This window comes from Mytilus galloprovincialis, chromosome 2 (assembly GCF_965363235.1).
Source record: "Mytilus galloprovincialis chromosome 2, xbMytGall1.hap1.1, whole genome shotgun sequence".
NCBI classification, from domain to species: domain Eukaryota; kingdom Metazoa; phylum Mollusca; class Bivalvia; order Mytilida; family Mytilidae; genus Mytilus; species Mytilus galloprovincialis.
In genome coordinates this window covers 108711668-108725659 of record NC_134839.1, presented here as the reverse complement: position 1 = coordinate 108725659, position 13992 = coordinate 108711668, and the positions used below count along the sequence as shown (strand labels likewise).

At 33.7% G+C, this 13992-nt stretch overlaps 1 protein-coding gene across 1 annotated transcript; it reads right to left on the bottom strand.

The window, feature by feature from the left end:
* Positions 1 to 1037: 1037 nt before the first annotated feature.
* Positions 1038 to 13189, bottom strand: LOC143065334 (monocarboxylate transporter 14-like). Its single transcript, XM_076238860.1, has 6 exons — positions 13084 to 13189; positions 11208 to 11279; positions 8926 to 9150; positions 8243 to 8386; positions 3797 to 4714; positions 1038 to 3053 (listed from the first exon to the last, which is right to left on the bottom strand). Exons 3-6 carry the CDS (start codon positions 9104 to 9106, stop codon positions 2884 to 2886), a joined length of 1413 nt encoding a protein of 470 aa, XP_076094975.1. The 5' UTR covers positions 9107 to 9150; positions 11208 to 11279; positions 13084 to 13189; the 3' UTR covers positions 1038 to 2883.
* Positions 13190 to 13992: the final 803 nt, after the last annotated feature.

Below are 13992 nucleotides of genomic sequence, written 5' to 3'. Positions count from 1 at the left end.
GTGTTTTCCCGTGTTGACGAATGTATCCCAACTCAGACGCCTTATTAATGTTTATGTTGCCCCATGTTGATGCATCAATCTTAAGCCAGAATTATTCTCAGGAGCCTCATAAGTAATTATGTTGCCCCATGTTGATGTATCAATCCCAAGTAAGGAGCCTTATCAATGATTACGTTGCACCATGTTGATGCATCAATCCCAAGCCAGGATAATTCTCAGTATTTTTTGTTGCCAAATGTTGAAAATTCTATCCCAAATCAGGATCATCGTCATCTTTGTCTATTGTTATATCTGAATATTAATTGATATTTTGGTAAGTTAGTATTGATGGCAGATTGTTGATCAACTTTGTTTTCTAATAAAACCTTTTTATAAGCTCAGCCTGATGTAATAGCTGACATTTTGTATAGGCACTTTTCTGCACTAGCTACGAGCTATAGAACAAAATAAAATATGAAATATGAAAACGTGTAATAGTGAAGTTAAAATCGTAAAGTAACAAATTTAGTTCAGTTTTGTAAAAATAAGCAAAAGAACCATTGCTAAAGAATTATTCACTTGCAAGTGAACTATTGGACCTCACTAAATCTGTATTCATGTAAAATTCATTTAACCCTATAAGCTAGAGATAGATACGCATGAACTATGCGTGATCAGCTAGTAAAAGGAAAATTGTCAACATTGAAAGTGAAACAAGGATAAACCATTTGATTGACTGATTCGATCCACATAAAATAATTAGAAAATAATGGTTAACCAATTAAACAACACATATAAATGAGCTAGTGCAACTAATCCCATTCTTCAGATGACTATGCAACAATGTGCAATGTAAGTATTATTGGAAGTTTAAAAAAACCAGCCAATACTGCCTGAGGATTGACACTTAAGTCTGAAACTTAGGAATTTGACAGTTGTTATCCATTTGTTTGATGTGTTTCAGCTTTTGCCATTTCTGTCTTGAATTTTCCTTGGTGCTCGGTAATTTAGTTATTTTACTTCTGAGTTCCAGTATAAAACTCAACTCAAACTCATGATTAAAAGATGTGTTAAAATGACAAAGTTTATTGACTACCTTAATTATTTACCAACACATTTCATTCACAAACAAATTACAAGTTTATTCTACTTATCAATGATCTTATAAATATAAAACAATAAATATAAAAACAATAGAGGTAGAATCTCAATCAGAGATAATCAGATAGTCAGAATACATACAAAGGATAAAAGAAATCACCAATAATACTGGACAGTACAACAGACAACACCAGGTTCTCTCCAATAACAAAACAAAAAGAATAAAACAACATTCCAATGTCCCCTGTGTTGCACATATTTTATATATCCAAGGATCTAGACAATAACCAATTGAACAGCAATGATTTTCTGACTTGTCTGAGACATTGCTGATACAAACCTATGATTTAAGTTTAATAAAAAATCTGTCAAGAATTGTACATGTAAGAGCGCTTACAAAATCTAACAATGTTTACCTATACTAGCTTTGTCTATCTAAGCCATATGCCACAAACTTATGATACATAATAAAGCAAAGAGATCAAAATCAATGTTCGGAAAATTTCAAATCATAATTTAGTCTTTCAGGTTAGCTTTGTTTTTATGTATTTTGATTGATTGATTGATTGATTGTTGGTTGCTTAACGTCCAGTGGCAAATATTTCATGCATATTCAGGACGAGAACAAGTTCACAATAAATACAATAGGTAGGTCTTGTCATAATAGAGGCCACAAGGGATGATGGTCGGGGAAATTTCAACTGCCACTGGAAAATGAGGGTATATTGGATAGCGACAGGAATTTTGCCTTGCAACAGGCCACCTACGGGCCCTCAAAGAGTTGTTGTAAGGATTCTTAACGTGCAAAGAGCATGGCACTCTCTTTACACGAGACATCGGATTTAACGTCCCATTCTGACTGGACGTTTATGTATTTTGAGGTATGGAAGTGGTATATAAAGACACTTGATATGGCACAGTTAGATATAGTTTAATTATTGCAATTCTTGAGAAAGATAAGAATTGTCTTCAATAGATAAATTGGTGTAAACATCAGTAGGTTGTAATTCGAACTGATCTAGAACAATGACTGAACAAAGCTATCAGTCGAATAACTTGTCAGAACTAATCCAAACTTGACAAAGAAGGTATGAATGATGATTAACAATTGTGTTAATTTCCTATAATTCCCAAGCATAGTTAAAAAAAAAGCAAAAAGTTGTTCACAATTTCCATAGTTTTTGGAGATTAAAATCCAATAATTCTTGTGGGATTAAACTATCTTAAGTGTCTAAATGCTTTTGAAATATATTTACCTTAGAGGAGAGAAAGATAACAACTATTTTTAATTAAAAGAAGAATGTATCAACAGTCGTGGATGCCCCACTCACACTATCATTTTCTATGTTCAGTGGATAGTGAAATTGGGTTCAAAACTCTAATTTGGAATTAAACTAGGAAAGATCATAGGGAACATCATCAAATACTACCTTGACCAAAAACTTTAATTTGATGCAGGACAGACAGACGGACAGACAACCAGATGTACAGATCTAAAAACATAATACCACTATTAAAATCATAAATGCTTATAATGCCATAATTAAAATCATAAATGCTAAACTCAAATTCAATTGATTAAATGAGAAAAAGAGGAAACAGATGATTTGTATGTAAACAATTACAGTTTCATCTAATTAAGCTGCATTAAATAAATAATAATAAATGTTCACAGAACACCTTGATCAAGTTAAGTTGGGTACAGTGAGATCATTATCATCTGTTATGTTTTGAGATCGACTTCTATTGTTAGTTCTACTGCAGTTCTCCTTGGTCTGGGTACAGTGAGATCATTATCATCTGTTATGTTTTGAGATCGACTTCTATTGTTAGTTCTACTGCAGTTCTCCCTGGTCTGGGTACAAATTTTTCTCTTATTGGTATGAGGAACATGACTAATCCAGCAACAATAATCAATGTACCAGCAAAGAAAAATGTGGGATCATAACTTCCAAGTGAGTCTTTAAATGCTCCTGAAAATATAAATATCATATGTCCATATATGACTTGTATCAATTGTAAAATATGCCTTTACTAAATATAAACAACATTAATCATTAAAACTTTACAAAACTTTTTGTTTTAAGATTTGCTGTCTTACACTTTTCTAAGGAGATGAATTTCATTATTGGAGTTTGAAAGATACATGTATCTTAAGAAAACTATATGTATTTGCTACTTTTTTCCATATTACAATACACCTTATCGCTATTTGGAAATCTGTCCCGCTTGACCAGAGAATCTGTTCTGCTTTAACTTTTGAAGTCATATAACAAGGACTTTTCTATTATGGCGTCAACATTTTACAGGAACTTGTGTAATGCCCAGTAATTGTGGACAAATAGCCATAAGGTGTATTATAAATCTATTGAATTGAAGCTTCCAAACAGTTTATACTTTATTCAATTTGGAGAAATTGTAAGACGACTGTGATATTTTTTGTTTTTGTGTCTTGTTATATTTTACCTTTTACTACAAATTGTCAAATAGAATTAGGGGTGTCAATATGTGAGCTACAAAAGCTCAGTATGTTAACTCAAATCTGAATGTGAAAAAATAAGCTAGATGTAAATTAACTCAACTATCAATGACTATACATGCTACATGTATAAGAGTGGCCTAATTAAATCTTTCTAGGTAACCATTCCTGAATGGTGGATAAATTTCAGTCTACCTACAATTAATGGACTCGTAATAACTCTATAGGTTCACTCACCTCCAAGCGGTGGCCCAATAATAGATCCTACACCATTACTCAGCATCAAATATCCAAAAGCATCACCCAATGCTTTTTCACCCAGCAGGTCAACTGTAAAAATGACTAGTAGTCCTAAAATCCCTCCAAATCCAAGTCCATTTAAAAACATTATCAATGACAAAATTTCCACTGATTGAAATATTTTAAACGGCAAGAACATTATCAATATCCCTACTGAAATATTCCATGATATATACATAGATAACCTACTTAGACTTTGTATGTTTCCAAGTCCTCCACCAATTATACAACCAATAAAACAACCAACTCCACCGAATGTTAAAATAGTAGCTGCATTTCCTTTTGTCAATCCCATTGATACAAAGTATTCTGGAGCAAGGATCCAAGAAATGGCTACTCCCATATTCCAAAGTATGTTATTTATAAAAAAAATTAAGAAAGAAAAATCACATAACACATAGCAATGCTTTAAACTTTCAGCCACAGGCTCTGAATTCTCCATCAATTTTGTCACTTCATCATTTTCTGGAACTACTTTCTCTGATATACTTGCAGGACCATTGTAATTATCACAGTTACCATTGGTCATCATGTGGTCAATTTCAGGATTATTTGTTTGTTTGTCATGTATATTGCTGTTTGTTAACACTGATTTCAGTTCTTCCCTGTTTGGTTTTTTGTTCAGTGGAATTAATAACGCAGAAAATACAATGCATTGTAAACTGAGTCCAGCAAGGATAAAAACTGACCCCTTCCAGCCATAATACTGGATCAAACTGTGTACTAATAATGGAAAAACTACTGCTCCTACGCCAGATCCACTTGTTGCTACACCAGTAGCAAGACTACGATGTTTATTGAAATACATGCCTGCTAACACACTTGATGGTAGATACACCATAGCAAATCCTAAACCTGTTATAAAAACAGAAATATATCATGAGCCGAAATATTTATCATGTAATCAGAGCAGTGGAAAATTCATTAATGATTTAATATCATGTTATAATTGAGAATTTCTCCTCACTTGGCATCTGTCATCCTTCAATCATCTATGGTTGTAGTTAACTTTTTCAATCAAAGAGCTGAAAGCTCTGAGGAAAAATGATGCCACTGCCTCTAATATTAGGATATTTTTTATGCAAGTCTTGATTTTCACATACCATAATAAGTTGAACATTGCAACATGTCTCATAAGCATATAATTGATATTTGTATATGTGTGTGTGAAGTGAAGATGACAACTGACTGTTTTTTAATACAAATGAACAGGTCAAGAGTTATTAAGACTATCTGAATGATCTACAGTACCCAATGACTACTGGCAGTTTTTTTTGTACAAATAAATAGGTCAAGACTACCTGAATGATCTACAGTATCCAAAGACTACTGTCTGGTTTTTTTTTTGTACAAATAAATAGATCAAGAATACTGGAATGATATACAATATCCAATGATTTCTAGCTGTTCTTTTGTACTAATAAATAGGTCAAGACTATTTAAATGATCTACAATATCCAATGACTACTGGCTGTTCTTTTGTACATACTAAATAAAGACTACCTGAATGATCTAAAGTATTCTAAGTAATGTGTATTTTTTTTCTTGCAATTACATTTTTCTAAATCAAGAATACAGACTACTAGTATCCTTTCAAACCAAATGATTATGAAGAGCCTGTTGTAACAAGCTCTTATACCCCACTAATCCTATAACATAAGACTTCGCATTCTTATCCAATTTTTAACGTTTTTATACCGATATTTTCATTTTTTTTTTTAATTTTGAATGCGAAGTGCGACACATTGATAGTAAAAAAAATTATCAGAACAGTTAATAGAAATAGTAAATAATGCTGCTGAGGTCATATGTTATAGGACTAATTACCCACATACTCATTAAATAAGTTACTAATGACATAGTTATTTCTGTTACTTGAAGCAATTTCTATTTCTGTAGATTTACATAATATTGTTATACTTGTTTTATTTCACATTGAAGATTAGACAAATAGGGATACTCCTTTGATTTTTTTATTTCATATCAGTCAGGTCCCTTTATATGAAACTTGAAACCACTTCTCTGCCATATTGATATTTTATAACAACTCTGTCCATGACCCATATAATTTGATATTCATTCTTTAACCATATATCATAGTAAGCTAGTTTTTTATTTTACACTAATCCACAATCTTTCATGTCAAATATCTGTCTCCATTTAAGTTGATGTCATTGAACCATCATGGTATTAAACACAATTCCAAGTAATTATGCTGTAATAGTGGGTCACCGTATATTCAACTTGGGTGGCATTCCAGTTATTGAAATTTGTGTCAGATTGGATAATGAACTAGACCTTTAGGAATTTATCTCATAATTCAATATGCACCCATAGTATGCGACCCCTACCCAGTAACAAAAATAAACATGTCAAGCGGCAAAATCTATCACCAGAGATTACAAGTCAAGAGAGGATGAATAAGTCTCCAAAATGCTTGCCAAACTGGAACTACAACAAGATATCCAGACAAGGACGAACAAGGTGTTGAAGCCAAAGTTAGTATTTATGTAAAAAGTAGTTGAGGAGCTGATTCATGCTATTGAATCAGACGAATTCCTCTTAAAAGCATGTCCGAAAAGAACCATAACTGCCGAGAAATTCATAAAATACCACGCAACAATTATTGTGGAAAAGCAAGTAAAGCATATAACTCTAACTGTGAGTGTATTGACATTCCACCAAGTAAAACACCGTACAATATTCAAACTCATCCTTTGTATTAAGACAGTTATCGCGCCGAATCAGCACGACGACACTGTTGTGCACGCATCAAACGTAGAGAGCTTCAAATCTGTTCTCCCACCCCGCCAATAAAACAGTTGTATTAAAGCCAGCATCGATATCGACAATTTATTCACATGTCATACAGATACAGTCTGTTACAGACTCTACTGTTGTAACTTTGTAAACAAAGATTGAGTCGGATTTCCGGTACTTCGATCTGTCTTATAACCAGTAGAAAGTGGACCAACACGGACACATTATATTTTCTTATAAAAAAAGGCAGTTGTTTGTAAAAAGAAAAGACTATCAAGTTTTCCCCGATTAATTATATATCTTTAATGTTTTAACAATGTTTTAGTTTAACTTCACATAATCAATAAAGTTATAAAAATAGATTTATGAGTATCTTAACAACATTGGTTGTACACTTCGATCTTTTTAGTAATAAGGACCAGAGGTATGTAAACTGGTTCCCGGTTTATTACTACACAAAAATGGTAATACAAGCAAATTCCAGTTTTTATGTAAAAAATTAAATACGAAACCAAGTGCGGTTGACAGAGAAATGTAATGGAAAGTAAATACGAACCAAGCGCCTTAGGCAGAGAAATGTAATAGAAGTTCAGGTCAATGGTATCGGAAACATGCCGCTGAAACTGTCAATTTTCCAAAAATCTTCTTCTTTGAAACTACTGTTCCAAATTTAACTTAACTTGGCCACAATCATCAATAGGGTATCCAGTTTGAAAAATGTGTCTGATGACCCTGCCTGCAAATCATGATGGCTGACATGGCTAAAAATAGTACATAGGGGTAAAAAGTTTTGTCTATTATTTTGAAAACCGTTATAAATGAAGAAAATATGATGGGGCTGAAATGTTCAGAATGTTGAGCTCTACCATTTAAGAGACAATTGTATTGTATTTGAAGCTCAGACAGCATCAATTGGTTATTTGATGGTTGCAAATTAAGTGTACTGGCAAAGTGTTGGCAGGAATTTGCCCCACACTTTGTCCTTATGTGTAAGAAGCATTTTTTCATTCTTTTTCTTGACCTGGAAGACTGAGAGATGCTAATTGATGCATCCAACTGTAGTCTGCATATAGATTGGACCCCAGTGAACACATTAATCACAACAATTCTTAGGTCAGAAAGAAACTGACCTGGGTACCAGTCTAAAGAAGGTCATTTGTACTAAAAATCTTAAATTTTCTGATTTTTTTTTTTTTTTCGAGTTTTGACTTCAACTGGACCTGTAACCAGAAAAAGTCATTGCCTATGACGTGTGTTTCAATAATAAACATGATTATTAGTTATATGCCCTAGGGTTTACACAATTTATAAAAACCTGACAATAAAGAGTGCCAAAAAAACAGTGTTTTGGGTACAGTCATAATATTACTGCCCCCCATGGTAAGGGTTAAGATATGAGAAAATCTTCATCAAAATATATTTACCTTAGAGCAAATTATCTTTAATTCTGTGAGTGTAACATCTTTTTGTTTAGGGGTATATTAGGACTAGCTAATGACATCATAGTGTATTAAAACACAAATGAAGTAATCATTGTATTATTGCCCTCACCTGTAAATAATCCATATATAATATCATTGCCCTCACCTGTAAAGATTCCATACATAATAATATTGCCCTCACCTGTAAATAATCCATATATAATGTACAGATAGATGATATTATCTAGAAATGGAACACACAGCAAACTAGTGGTACTGAGTAAACTACCAATGACTGCTACTCTTCTGTAACTCATATGTCTCATCAGTAAACTCACAAAAGGACCTACAAACATTAATGTCAAATAAATAAACTAACAAAAGTACCAGTAGAATACTAGATAATAGGCAAACATGTTAAAGTTTGTAACAAATCTCCAATCAATGGGCAATATGCCCTTTAAAGATATAAAGGAAAGCTAGATAAAACATTTTTTCCACATATGAAATTTTATGTACCAATTTTTGTTTTTAAGAAATTAAAAAAAAATATTTTATAAGGTTGACATGTTGGTTATTAGACTCAAAATCCTCTTTAAACTATACAAACTAAGGATCAGATCAGTGAAGTTTTATCTCAATTGGTTCATTATTTTCATGAGAACATATTTGTAAAATTTATGAACAAAAGGCATCACATATAGAACCTTGGTTAAATGGGTTAAAATTTTATTGTCTAGGTGTTTAAGTCTACTCCTGGTCCTTCTGATTTTTACATCATAATGATCATACACTAAAACAATTAACTGATTTAATTCCCTACAAAGTTTTAAATAGGTGATTACATGTTTCAGTTATATCTCTAAAAGTTCCTTCATACTATACCTGCTCCAAGGAAAACACCAAGGTTGATGGAACCAATCAAGGAGACTTCAGCTGCTCCAACATTGAAATATTCTATAAATTCTATATTATACAATCCAATGGCTCCTGCAGTACCAAATGATATCACTTGAATCATAAAGGCTGAAAATACAATCATCAGACACCACCATTTGGGAATCATTTTCTGTTCTGTCTACTTCAATGTTGTTTACTATAGGCCATAGTCTGAAATTAATCGATGCATAAAAAAGACTGTGTGAGACCCTCATAGGCAGTCAAGGTCGTTAAACACCCCCTTGTAGTAGAAGATATAAACAAGAGTGCACACGCTGAAATGTTTCGCCTTCTATACTAATCATTGATATTATGTTGATAGTCCTAAGTATAAAGCTTTATTACAACTGTCACATCAACTTAACATTAACCAAGATAACTAAACAAAGACCAATGAACCTTGAAAATGAGGTCAAGGTCAAATGAACCATGCCAGGCAGACATGTACAGCTTACAATGCTTCTATACAACATATATAGTTGACCTATTACTTATAGTTTAAGAAAAATAGACCAAAACACAAAAACTTAACACTGTGCAATGAACCGTGAAAATGAGGTCACGGTCAAATAAAACCTGCGCGACTGACATAAAGATCATAAAATATTTCCATACACCAAATATAGTTGACCTATGGCATATAGTATTAGATAAAAAGACCAAAACTCAAAAACTTAACTTTGACCACTGAACCATGAAAATGTGGTCAAGGTCACATGATATCTGCCCGCTAGACATGTACACCTTATAATCATTCCATACAACAAATATAGTAGACCTATTGCATATAGTATGAGAAAAACAGACCGAAACACAAAAGTTTAACTATAACCACTGAACCATGAAAATGAGGTCAAGGTCAGATGACACCTGCCAGTTGGACATGTACACCTTACAGTCCTTCCATACACCAAATATACTAGCCCTATTGCTTATAGTATCTGAGGTATGGACTTGACCACCAAAACTTAACCTTGTTCACTGATCCATGAAATGAGGTCGAGGTCAAGTGAAAACTGTCTGACAGACATGAGGACCTTGCAAGGTATGCACATATCAAATATAGTTATCCTATTACTTATAATAAGAGAGAATTCAACATTACAAAAAATCTGAACTTTTTTTTCAAGTGGTCACTGAACCATGAAAATGAGGTCAAGGACATTGGACATGTGACTGACGGAAACTTCGTAACATGAGGCATCTATATACAAAGTATGAAGCATCCAGGTATTCTACCTTCTAAAATATAAAGCTTTTAAGAAGTTAGCTAATGTCGTTGCCGTAGCCGCCACCGGATCACTATCCCTATGTCGAGCTTTCTGCAACAAAAGTTGCAGGCTCGACAAAAATGTCAACCTAAAACTTGACCTCCATTTTTCAACAGTTACAACATACATGTATCAAAATTTTAAAAGCATTGGTCAAGTGGTTCATCAGGAATTGCATGCAAGAACACAGTAGAAGGCCTTCTTCAAAATCATATTTTTTTAATGTATAACTCGAACACAAATGAAGATCTGTGACTGAGTACCTTACATTAGGTTGGACTTAGGTACAAAAATGTAGGTTAGTCTTTGTATTGTCAATCAATAAAGTCATGCATATTATAAGGTGCACAATTTCATCTGCTTTCAATATCTTTTTGTTTGAACCCATCCTAGTATTCTCAACAATATATAGTAGTGGTACTCCAGATAGTAGAGGGAAGAATAAAGAAGAACAACTACAACTGGAAACTACATGTGACATATACTATTGGTATTGTTATCAACTGAGAACTAGTTATTAATTTGAAATATTAACTTTATGAAAAACAAACGGGCATGGAATGGTGTAAATTATAATCAACACCTTGTTCTATATTAGTTATATATAAAGTTGAATTCTTTGATTCGTTTTTTTAATGCCGGCTAACAAATTGAACCTTGTTATTTGATTAGTGTCAGGAGTATAGATGTTTTATTTGTCTATACCTATATCATGAATTTATATATCTATATTACTCTACTACATTTTTTGTATATTTGTTTTATACATTGTCATTGGTAGATTTAAAGCTTTAAAGTTGCAGTTTATTCCAAAAACCATTTGTTGATCTGTGTATGGTTTTTTTATACCGTTAGCTTGCTGTCTCATTGACCCTTACCCCAAACTTTTATTCATGATATTAATCGGTATCCAGATGTTTGTCAAGAAGTAAAATCCATCATAAATAAAATACTTGCCCCTAATATTCCAGTTCTGACCATTTAAATCCACAGTAACTCTACATATCATTCTTGTCATGCAGGAGACATCTGGTTAGATAGAAAATCATCTTTTTTATCAGGGATTAAGCTAATTTTTTATTAATAGTTAAATGAATGAATAAATAATTTAATAAATTGCAACCTGAATTTACATAATAATATAATATACATATGCTATGATCATTAATATTTTCAGCCAGCCTTATAGGCTTACAAAGCACTGTCATTTTAATACATAATTTGTTCAGCAGGAAACGACAAACCAAAAAGATTTAAGAAGATTTATCTCCAGGTCAGAGCCTGGGGCAACTTTGACCAACTGAGGCCCCAAAGTACCAATTCCAGTTTAAACTTCGGTCTGGGTACCAGAGATGTGTGGGGGAGTGTGAAAATCATAAATGGATCATGCTTAGGGAACCCAGGACCCTGGGGAGCAGGAGCAATTATCTTTGCTTAGCACATTAAACCTGCTGCAAGACTGCATAGACCTGTGGCACAAAGAGGATCCATCCTCCTGGCAGAACTCAGAGCGATTCTCATGGTCAATAAATATAAGGCATTACAGACATAAGGCAATACTAAAAATCAAAATTTTCTCTGACGGTTAAAGCACTGTGGGACTACTAACACTGAACTGGGCCCAAAATAGCTACATTTCTGTAATAAGAGAAATAAAAGAAAACATCCAACATCTTAGGCAAAAAGGAATTATATATTTATATCATGGACACCAGGACATGCCAATATAACTGGCAATGAGGAGGCGGACAGCCTCACAAAAACAGCAGCAGCACAGGAAGCAAAGGAACTACCACCAGGACATTATGTCATACATGTAACACTTCAGGACGTCAAACAGGCAGCCTATAAAAATATTGGAGAAAAATGGCAGAGAAGATGAGAATTATCTGAGACAGGCAGGAACCTGAACGCAAAAATATCAACTACGAAGCACTCAACTATGTACTATTTTCTAACTAAAAGACGTTTAAGGGTGAGGGGGGGGGGGGGGGATTTGGAGGGGACCTGATCATGAAATCTGGGGCTTAAAAACACGAAATCCTGAGGTCCCGAATTTAATAAATTTACATCCAGACATCCCCAAATTCGAAAAAAGAATTCCCTGATCCTGAAAGTGTCAATCCCGAAATCCCGAGCTTAAAAACACCTGATTCCTGACTCCCGATAAAGGTCCTACCCCCCCCCCCCCCTCCCCTCCTCATATCAGCAAATTGGCCCAACTAAGAACTGGCTACACATGTACAGAACTCAACTACTACAAGAACCGAGAAGACCAAACCAATGCCATAGAGTCATGCAACTGTACATGTGGAGCACCTGAAACACCTCACCATTTCCTCCTGGAGTGTCCTTGCACCTCACCATTTCCTCCTGGAGTGTCCTTGCTAAGAAAACAAACGACAAGATATGTAACATCAAATAGCCAAAGAGGTAGGGATCAGAAACCTGAATTTAGCTACTAAGCTAACCAGACTAGACGACAAGAATATCGATGAGACCAAAGCAAAACTACAAACAGTGGCAGATTACATTGACAAATGATTGACAGAACTGTCAGATTTGATACTGCTGTTCCTCAATCCCAATCTTAACCAGCTCATACCATTTTAAAGCACAGAGAGGAAAATATGCTGAGCAAAAGGCAGAAAAGAGAAAACCTGTACATTGGGAAAATTAGTGCCAACAGGCAGGAAAATCATCGTTTTCTTATATTTTTTAAGTGCCCAGGGCCAGAGTCAGTATCCAGATCGGTACCTTCAGCACTGTAGCCATTGGTCTTAACCCACATGTATATCATCACCAAATACCCTCATATTATTGAAAAGCATACCTTATAGTATAATGATGACAGTATTATGCACCTGAAATGCCACGTTAGAAAATAAACATGCTTATAATTGGCAATTGCTAATCTGATAAGGATAAGGATAGTCCCAGTATGAGGGAAAGGAACGGGTGAAACGCTGATAAGAACAGTCCCAGGATGAGGGAAAGAAACGAGTCAAACGAAACTCAAAATAGAAACTGGTTTAAATATTGCCGATTTTGTTATCAGTAAATTAAAAGCAAACTAAATATTTCTAGTATGTCATATACATATACACATTTTCATGAATCTACAATCTGTCGATATAGACAATAGACAATATTTAATTCGCACAAACACATTTACATTAAATGGTTATGGCATACAAAATTAAGACAATAAACTGACAATAGTTAAATTGATTATAATTATATTAGAGTGACAGTGGTATTCACAGCGAAGACGAAAAAGGCTATAAATATCAACAGTTAACACATTGTTAATGTTCATGAACAATTAAAAAAAGAACACAAACAAAAATTAGGTTGCATATTAAAAAAAGTTATACAGATGTTCTTAATAAAAGACAGTCATTAAGGTGGCTCGGGCGTATTCGAAATTTCTATCAGAAGTGCCGTATTTTCGGTTATTTTATTCTTTAAAGAAAATGAATCAAATTGGTCGAAAAAAAATAGGGGGTCACGGACCATTTAAGCTCAAAATTTTACTTTTAACAGGTATGTAAAAGGGACCACTTTTCAATGAAATGATAGGGGAAATAGAGGTGTTGACATATTTTTTTCGGAATATCAAAAAAACGTTCTATGACAATTGTTCCAAATCTGTAATATGAAAAGCTGGAATACAGCTTCAAAGAATGAGCCAATAAAAAACATAGGTCACCAGTGGCGGATCCAGAAATTTTCATAAGTG